This window comes from Microtus pennsylvanicus, chromosome 1 (assembly GCF_037038515.1).
Source record: "Microtus pennsylvanicus isolate mMicPen1 chromosome 1, mMicPen1.hap1, whole genome shotgun sequence".
NCBI classification, from domain to species: domain Eukaryota; kingdom Metazoa; phylum Chordata; class Mammalia; order Rodentia; family Cricetidae; genus Microtus; species Microtus pennsylvanicus.
Window position 1 is genome coordinate 150,764,707 of NC_134579.1, and position 10,089 is coordinate 150,774,795.

A 10,089-nucleotide genomic window follows, 5' to 3' on the forward strand; every position below is an offset into this window, starting at 1 on the left:
ATTTTCTTATCTACTGTTTATCCTAGTTTGTTCTTTCTCTCTGTCTCTGCCTCCCCCTGTGCTAGGGACAGAACCTAGCACCATGCATACACTAGGCAAATACTCGACCATACAACTGCATTCCCAGCCTGCTATACTATTTCTACAGAAAACAGCTAGTGATCTTAACCTCTGAGCTATATCTCCAGATTATTTAAGAACAGAAAAATCCTGGGGTTCTAATAACCGAGGGTCAGGTGCCCACGCAGTACCTCGCTAATCTGAGCCCCATCTGGCTGTTGGCTAATCAGTTTTGAATGAGTTCTTTCCTCCTTCTGGCCTCATTTTCAGGTCTGTAGAGTGAAGCAGGGACAGCACTCGTCTGTACCTGGTGCCACCGGAGCACAAAATGAGGAAGAGGAAATTTCTGTGTGGGAAGCTGTTAGTATTCAGGTGTCCATACTGGCCTGACCTTGGGTTACACGTCCTCAGCTGTAGCCACGAAGAGCCCCTGGAGTGCACATTCACTGTGTTCCCTTTTAAAAGGCCATGCCCGCCTCCCATCTCTCTCTCTCTGCCTGTCTCCATCGGTCTTTCTCTTCTCTTCTCTTCTCTTCTCTTCTCTTCTCTTCTCTTCTCTTCTCTTCTCTTCTCTTCTCTTCTGCTACTCCTGTCCCCAGAGGCCAATCTCCCCTCTCCCTTCCTCCCTTTTCCCCAAGGAATCCCCCACACCTGAGCTCTGTCTTTCTCACACTGCTTTTTTTAAAAAAATAAATAAATAAATTACAATAGAAGTGACTGTGCTGGGGAAGGAAGAATCCTTTTAATATAAGAAGGTGAGATGGACCCTTGCCAATAAGAAGGGAATTTTATACTCTTAGCTTGGTTCTTTCCAGCTGCAGCATTTTTGCAAAGCGCCGGAATTCCCACCTGTTACTCATAGTTGGCCGCAAGTTACAACCTTTAATATTTCTCGACCCTTTTGTGAAAAAGTTCTTATACTGGCTGCTGCCTGGGTTTGGCAGCACCAGACATGCGACCAAAAGATGGATCTGAGGGCGAAGGAGGATCAAACTTAAAGTGTCCAGTTAAGAAGCTGTCAAGAGCCGGGCAGTGGTGGCACACACCTTTAATCCTAGCATTCAGAAGGCACAGGCAGATGGATCTTCTGTAGACCTGGCCAGCCTGGACTACACAGAAAAACCTTGTCTTGGGAAAAAAAAAAAGACCTGAGTTAGGTTCTCAACACCAAGTTACATGGCTCAGAAATTCACGGAACTCCAGCTCTAGAGATACCTCTCCATCTTCTGGCCCCCACAGGCACCCACACAAATACGCATAAATGAAAATTAAAGGTAGTTTTATTTTTGAATTACTTAATGTTTCTGTGTGTGCCTGCACATATGTTTGTGCACCATGTGTATGCGAGTACTCACTGAGACCAGAAGATAGTATCAGATCCCCTGGAACTGGAGTTACAGGCAGCTGGGAGCCATCTGATGTGGATGGTGGCAGTCAAACCCTGGTCCTCTGCAAGAACAGCCAGTCTTAACCACTGAGCCAACTCTCCAGCACCAAAGATAATGTTTTCAAGATTCCTCCACTCTGTATGCTGTACCTGAAGAGACACTAGCCCGCTGGAGCACGTGGCTCTGGCAGGCCTGGCCCTTTTCCCCATTTCCTCTGTCTTGATGAAAATCCTTTGACTAGGATATAGCTTGTGCCTAATCCGGGTCCAGGAGGATGCCCCCACTGTTCGGGGGTCTCCTTCAGTACCAACAGGACCATCCCATCATAGCACTCTGTCACATCTGTTTGGGTCTTTGTTAATTGATTGACATTTGCGTTGATTCAGCATTGTGACTGTTTTTAAAATCATAAGCTTCTAGCTGAGGGGCGGTGGCACACGCCTTTAATCCAGCACAGGGAGGCAGAGGCAGGTGGATCTCTGTGAGTTCAAGGCCAGCCTGGTCTAAAGAGCTAGTTCCAGGTCAGGCCCCAAAGCTACAAAGAAATCCAGTCTCAAAAAAACCAAAACCAAAACAAAACAAAAAAATCCATAAGTCTCTACATAAATTTTTTTTTCCTAAAAATGGTTTTCTCTGTGTGGACCCGGCTGTTCTGGAACTCACTCTATAAACCAGACTGACCTCAGACTCAGAGAAATCCAACTGTTTCTGCCTCCTGAGCACTGAGATTAAAGGCGTGTGCCACCATCTCTTTTTTTGTGGAAATACACCTTTTTAATATTTTTATTGTGTGTGTGTGTGTGTGTGAGAGAGAGAGAGAGAGAGAGAGAGAGAGAGAGAGAGAGAGAGAGGAAGAGAGAGGAAGAGAGAGGAAGAGAGAGGAAGAGAGAGGAAGAGAGAGGGAGGGGGGAAAGAGAGAGAGAGAGAGAGAGAGAGAGAGAGAGAGAGAGAGAGAGAGAGAGAGAGCAAACACACCACAAATGTTCTCTAGGAGCTCAGAGGACAACTCGAGGGAGCTGGCTCTTTCCGCTCACCATGGAAGTTCTGAGGATTGAACTCAGGACATCAGGCTTGGCATCTTACCCACTGAGCCATCATTTATTTTATTTTATTTGGAATTGCTGGACCCCTTGGTAGATCTATAAGTCAATCGATTTTGAAAGACAGAGGATCTAGAGCCAACAAAAAGGAGAGGGGATTGCTGCAGGTCTTACATTGAAGACGGGACAGAATGAAGCGGGTATAACCTCGACTCTTCCACACTTAAGCCTCAACAGGGGCTGGAGAGATGGCTCAGTGGTTAAGAGCACTGCCTCCTCTTCTAAAGGTCCTGAGTTCAATTCCCAGCAACACATGGTGGCTCACAACCATCTGTAATGAGATCTGGTGCCCTCTTCTGGCCCGAAGGCATGCTTGCAGGCAGAATACTATATACATAATAATAAAGAAATCATTTTTAAAAAAAGCCTCAAGAGATCATTATGTCATTTCCTGATGGTTCCCGTAGCCAGACTCAGGTTATACAAAAGACTGTCTAGTGTCATGTACATGGGGGGGGGGGGCTGGTCCTGAGCCCAACTCCATTCCATGCCCGGGTGTTGGTGTAGATCTTGAAAGGATAACCTCAGCTGCTGTGAATTCAAGGGAGCAACAGCCCCAATGCTGTTCCACACCACCTACCCCCATGATCTGGCTCTTACATTCTTTTTGTCCCCTTGTGGTGGTTTGACTAGGAATGACCCCCATAGACTCAGGTGTTTTAATGCTTGTCCCATAGGGAGTGGCACTATTGGGAGGTGTGGCCTTGATGGAGTAGTGTAGCCTTGGAGGAAGCTGTCACTGTGGAGGCAGGCATTGAAATCTCAGATATGCTCAAACTATGCCCAGTGTGGAGCAGTCTCCTGCTGCTGCCTGTGCATCAAGATGTAGAACTCTCAGCTCCTTCTCCAGCACCATGTCTGCCTGTGTGCGATCATGTTTCTCGCCATGATGACAATAGACTAAACCTCTGAAACTGTAAGCCAGCCCCAATTAAATGTTTTCCTTTATAAGAGTTGCCATGGTGGGGCTGGAGGGTAGCTCAGTGATTAAGAGCACTGACTGTTCTTCCAGAGGATCTGGATTTAATTCCCAACACCCACAAGGAAGCTCACAACTCTAACCCCAATTTCAGGGAATCTGACATCCTCACACAGACATACATGCAGGCAAAACACTAACACACACAAAAATAAATAAATCTTTAAAAAAAAGAGTTGCCATGGTTCATACACCTTTAATCTCAGCCCTCAGGGAGGAAGAAGCAGATGGATCTCTGTGAATTCGAGGCCAGCCTGGTCTACAGCGTGAGTCCCAGGACAGCCAAAACTACTGTCTCAAAAACCGAAACAAAGCACGCAGTGGCTAATACAACAGAGGTTTACTTGAAATGTTGCACATCCAAGGCAAAGCAGCACCACGTCTGTGCCGAGTACAGTCACTCTGGGATTCAGTCTGATGGAGATTTCACTTCCTACCAAAGAACAGGAGCAATGGATGGTTGTGTGGGCGTATCTGAGGCTTGCAGTGTGTGTCAAGAGGGACCAAAACACTATCATTTATATGTCATTACCCAAAGAAAATCACATGGCCACATGTAACTTCAAGCAGAAGTGCCACCATAACCCCCCAAAGAACAGAAATCTTAGCTGTGGTGATAAATATTCAGGGTCTCCTGTTTTGTTCAAGTAAACAGAGTGTTTCGAAGCTCAAAGCGCTCTCTCTCTCTCTCTCTCTCTCTCTCTCTCTCTCTGCCTCTGTCTCTCTCTCTCTCTCTGTTTTGTTGGTTTTTCAAGGCAGGGTTTATTTGTGCAGCTCTGGCTGTCCTGGAACTAGCTCTGTAGACCAGACTGGCCTTGAACTCACAGAGTTCACCTGCCTCTGCCTGTCCCGTCCTGGGAGTAAAGGTGTGTGCCACCACCGTCCTGGTCCCACATCTCTTCTCTGTTTCCACTTCTAGAGGTCTATACAGAAAACAGAAGAATGGAGTTGGGCATGGGAGTGCGCGCTTGCAATCACAGTACCAGAAAGATGAAGGGTTCAAGGCTAGGGCTGGAGAGATAACAGCAGCCAAGCATTAGTTGCCCAAGTTCAGTTCCCAACACCCACATGACAGCTAGCAACCATCTGTAACTTCAAGAGGCTACGACACCCTCTCTGGCCTCCATGGACACTGCTAACATGTGGTGCCCAGACATGCATGCAGGCAGAGCACCCAATACCTAGTTTTTTTTTTAAAAAAAAACTTAATCTTTGAAAATAGAGTTCAAGGCCAGCTTAGACTACCTAGTAAATTTGAGGTCAGCTCTCAAGGTCAAGCTCTCTTGTCAATAGGAGGGAAACAGGGAGTAGGGAGAGGAGGAGTTGGCTACAAAAATGTCCTGACTTATCCAAAGTCAGAAAGCCAGGCCCCAGACTGAATTGAAGCCTCAGAAAAGCCCTGTCCTTGGTGTTGCTGAAAACCTTTTGACCTCTTTTCTTCTAAACATCACAGCAGCACCCGGGGCTTTTCTTCCTTCTGGAAGTTCCTGAACTGCTAAGTCTTTGACAGAGACTTTTGCAAAACCTTCGTTCATAAACTGCACCACTTTGTCGCCTGCACATGAATTGAAGGTAACCTTAGAAACGTTTTCTGAAGCATAAATCAAAGCTGCTTCCGTGCCTTGAGGTTCAGATAAGCCAACTTCGTGCTCGGCCGGAATTAGTTTTAAAAAGGGACTTGTAGGGCCGAGCATAGTGGCTCAGAGGCGAGCGGATCTCTGTGAGTTCGAGGCCAGATTGGTCTACATAGAGAGTTCGAGGGCAGAACGGACTAGACAGTGAGAAACTGCATAAACAATCATTTTTAAAAGGGAGGGGGACGACGTCGGAATTCGTCTTCAGGATCTGGTCGACCTTCCAGCTAAAAGCTCAGTCTGTCCCGTGGAGGATTGACAGGTAATGAAGACTTTCTGTGGCTCCCGGCCACGGCCCCGCCCGTCGCCGCCCTGCCGCGCGCTTGCGCAGCGCCGCCAGCCCGGCCCCGCCCCTCGCGGAGCGATCATTGGCCTCAGGGACAGGGTTTAGCTACAAGATGGCCGCCGCTCACCCGGACCCCTCGATTCCGAGCTCACCGACCCGGGAGTCGCCATCCCCGGAGCCGTCGGACCTGGTGCGGGAGACGAAGGGGTCTGGGCCGGGAGTTCACGGCGATAGAGGGCGCAGGACAGGGGGCGGGGCCTAAGAGGACTGGGCGGGAGTATGGTAACATTCTGGGGGCGGGGCTTGGGGAGAAGCCTATGGGGGATGAGGAGCGAGGCCTGGTTGAGGCGGGGCCTGAAGACAGGTTGCGTATTGGCAGGGTTAGGTCCTGAGAGAGGACTAGGGAATTGGTTTGCATAGAGAGGGGTGGAGTCTTAAGAGGAGCGGGCCGTCAGGGAAATTATAGTGGATGGATGGGAAGGTGACCTCAAAGGGGAGTTATAATCCGGACACCATGTTGGGATGCCATGTGATGATACAAGGTCTGCCTTACGAGTGCCTAAGGGAAGATTCTGGAGGAGAAATGGGTGTTCCGGGTGACTTTGGAACCTCTCACTCGTGACTGAAGAGTAACTCAGAATATTGATTCGTTCAACCAATATTGACTGAGTTCCAGGGGACCAAAACGGACAGAGATTGCGTCCTCTTGCAGCTCGCAGTCTCGTGAGGACTTGTGAGGAGTGGCAATGAACAGAATTTATTGTAATATGTTCCATAAGGGGAATAAAAAGTAAACTGATAGGGTGGGGACGGGGCGAGCTAAATTTAGTTGGCAGAAGTCAGCTGGATGACGGGTTATATTTACACGGCAGTCAGTGCGATAAGCAGGATCCAGACCGTGTTGGATATTATAGGGACGACACGGGGCTTTTAATGCAATTGGAGGGCTTAGAGTGGCGAAATGCATGACCTTACTTACATTTTCCAAAGTCTATTCAGGTGCTCTAGAGAGGGAGGTAATGAGGGGCAGTAATAAGAACGGGGATTCCCTTTGAGTGGTATTTTTTTTCAGATGCAAGGGCAAGAAATGATGAGGCTTTTAACTAGTATAGAGGAGAGGCACGTCTGTGTTTGTGGTATATTTTGGGCAGGAAAAGGAAATGCCACCCGAATACAGCAAGAATTCTGGATCATGGATAACAGAGTTGAGAAACCAATAGCCAGGGCTGGAGAGATGGCTCAGCAGTGAAGAGCACTGGCTGCTCTTTTAGAGGTTCACTTCCCAGCATCCATTTGGAGGCTCATAACCATCTGTAACTCCACTTCTGGGGGATCTGACCCTCACTTCTGGACTCCATAGGCACAGCACACATGTGGTGAACATACACACATGAAGGCACTCACACATACACATAAAAAGAAAAACTCAGGCCTGGTGGTACACGCCTTTAATCTCAGCACTTGGGAAGACAGAGGCAGGCAGTGTCTCTGAGTTCTAGACCAGCCTGGTCTACACAACAAGTCCCCGTTCGGCTAAGGCTAATAGTGAAACTCCTGTCTCAAAATAAGTAAATAATAAATCATAAAAATAAGGATCCAGTGGACTACAGAGGAGCAAATATTTTATTTAAAAGTTTTAATTTAATTTATATATTTGAGGAAAGGGTGTGCATGTGTGCCATGGCACAGGCATGTGGAGGTTAAAGGGCAATTTGGGAGAGTCAGTTCTGATTTCTACCCTGCGGGTTCCAGGGATCCTACTCAGTTTGTTAGATTTGGCAAGTGTCTACGCGCTGAGCCATTTCGCCGGCCTGAGCAAGTGGTTTAAGTGGAAGCACATTGAAGAATGTTCTCCGAGAAGGGTCCACAGCCTCCCGTTTCTTCTTCTGCTCTCCAGGTCCTGGTGCCTGATGGTGGCCGCTCTGCCACACCCCCAAGTGACCTCATCGAGATCCAGGTGGTAAAAATTACAGATACTACATTGGTACCTGAGCCCCCAGAGCCCGGATCTTTTCACTGTGCCCTGTGTCCCGCTGCCTTCCATCTGGTCTCAGAGCTGCTGTTTCACGAACATGGCCACCTGGCAGGCGTGGAGGGGGTTGGACAGGGTGGGGACCCAAGCCGTTGCCACGTGTGTGGCCACCGCTGTCCAGGTCCTGCTAGCCTGCGTGCCCACTACAGCTTGCATACGGGAGAGCGGCCTTACCGCTGCCCACTCTGCCCACGAGCTTTTAAGACCTTGGCACCTCTGCTCCGGCACCAGCACCGTCACGGGGTGGAAGCAGGCACCTCTCAAAGGCTTCCACCGGCAGCATCAACTGGACAGCCGAACCCAGGGATGGCCCAGGAGAGGTCGGAGGTGGTGAAGGCTGCGGCAGCTGCAGGGGCTGCAGTAGGCAAGCCTTTCGCCTGCAGGTTCTGTACCAAGCCCTTCCGCCGCTCCTCAGACATGCGAGATCATGAGCGTGTGCACACGGGGGAGAGGCCCTACCACTGCGCCGTCTGTGGCAAGGGCTTCACACAGTCCTCTGTGCTGAGCGGCCACGCCCGCATCCACACTGGCGAGCGCCCCTTCCGCTGCACGCTCTGTGCGCGCACTTTCAATAACTCCTCAAATTTTCGCAAACATCAACGCACCCACTTCCACGGGCCAGGGCCTGGGGTGGGAGAGTCTGGAGGTCAACTGGGACCATCTTGGGTGGTCCAGGATTCAGGGAGTAAGCACGGGACAGAGAACACTACTGAAGAAAGGTGCAGAGAGCCTGTGGAGGTGAAAGTGGAGGTTGACCAGTAGGCTGGGGAGTAGGAAGCCTATTATAGGGGAAGTGGGTGGACAAATAGAAGCAAAAGCCAAGGAGAAATAATGAGCAGCTGGGATTGGAGAGCTGAGAAGGAACCAGGTTCTGGTCTCCCAGAAACCCACGCTACACTTGAGACTCAGGAAAGAGGTACCTGCAGTTCTGTAGATGCCCAGCTGAATGTAAAAACACAGAGAGAGCTGAGCATGGCCCATTCTTCTAAGTCCAGTATTCTAGAAGCTGAGGCAGGAGGATTGTGAGGTCTAGACCAGCCCAGGCTGCAAAGCAAGACTTAATAATCCACAACCACCACCCTGGTCCAATCCTGAACAGCCTCTGGACCATGCAGTGATTGCCCTAAGGTGGACTAATATGAAATCTCTTTCCTACCTCAACTGGGTTGCCTACCCTCCCTAGGCAGAAGATGCCCACAGGTCATCTCTAAAGGGATGCTGGGATTTTTTCTCCCTTAAAACCAGAGAGTACCTAAACCGCAGGTGGGTGTCCATAAATCTCTAGGATGAGCCTGCCCATAGAGATGAACTCTAAGTTCTGCTCACTCACCATCTTACCCCAGAGTGTACTTTCCTTAGCCACTAGACTCTTCTGGAAGCATCCAAGAGCACACACTGCAAGCAAGCAATCACCCAGTATCCCCTTAAGCTTTAGGCTTAGAGCCTGTGTCTCCCGTGTCTACAGACAAGTTTCAGATTTCTCTGTTTTCCACCACTGTGAGGTAAACAGCTTCCTGCTTAGTTCTGGGCAATTCAGAGGAAGGGTTGGCTGCTGCTCACAACCTTGGTGGGCTGGTCCTGGGTGTAAAGAGTAAGAGGAAACACTGTGGAAAAGGGCTGAAAGGACTTGGGAGCTGGAATTTGGGGTGGGAGTGGGGCCTTTGAGTCTGTTCCTATTAAAAGACTTTCTGAAATGCTTCTCTGTCAGTCTTGTATTCCAGTTCTCTGGGTAGTTGGGAGATCAGGGCCTCACTATGCCTCTGTTTTCTTTTCTTTTCTTTTCTTTTTCTTTCCGAGACAGTTTCTCTGTAGCTTTGGAGCCTGTCCTGCAACTAGCTCTTGTAGATCAAGCTGGCCTCGAACTCACAGAGATCCACCTGCCTCTGTCTCCTGAGTGCTGGGATTAAAGGCATGTGCCACCACTGCCCAACGCCTCTATTATTATCTGGAACGGGGAGGGACTAGGCTTTGACTGTGTGGTTGTATTGTAGTTTTGTGCACTGAAGGGATGTTGGAGGTTGATGCTCTTACTCAGCAGAGGCCTTGATTTTCTCATGGAGAAGATGTGTTGCTATCTCAGTCCTTGTTCATCCAGCATCCCCAAGAGATGACTCTCAGATGATGCATAATACAACTCACCATTCCCTCTAAAGAGAGGACCCTGCTTCCCATCTGTCTCACTAGCTCCTCAGCTGAAGCCAGAGACCTACAGGGTTCCTTAAGCCACCTTCCCTCACCTTGTTTCTGATCAGTCTCCCACATTGAGCAGTTAAGCACCCTTGGGGTCCGGGCACTTCTTTCCATCATCTGTTCATCAACGCCCTCATGTCTGAATGACTGAAGCAGTGTGCGTCAGGTCCTGGCCTTCTCTACTTTCTCACATGGATCCTTGCCACTAAACAGAAACTCCCGATTGCTATGGGAAGGGACCACCAACACATTGGCAGTATGGGTAAGTGGCCAGATTCAAGGGGAGGGGAAATATAGCAACTGACACTCAGGCTCGGTGTTCAGATTCAAAAGAAGCAGGGGAACTGGATGCTAATGGAATTTGCACACTCCATCAGAAGAGGGCAGTGGGGCTGGGGTGTAGCTAGAGTGCTTGCCTAG

At 49.3% G+C, this 10,089-nt stretch overlaps 1 protein-coding gene across 1 annotated transcript; it reads left to right on the forward strand.

The window, feature by feature from the left end:
* Nucleotides 1-5,488: 5,488 nt before the first annotated feature.
* On the forward strand, nucleotides 5,489-9,382 carry Znf784 (zinc finger protein 784). The gene is made up of 2 exons (XM_075941491.1): nucleotides 5,489-5,637; nucleotides 7,345-9,382. The coding sequence occupies exons 1-2, from the start codon at nucleotides 5,560-5,562 to the stop codon at nucleotides 8,239-8,241; spliced, it is 975 nt and encodes a 324-aa protein (XP_075797606.1). The 5' UTR covers nucleotides 5,489-5,559; the 3' UTR covers nucleotides 8,242-9,382.
* Nucleotides 9,383-10,089: the final 707 nt, after the last annotated feature.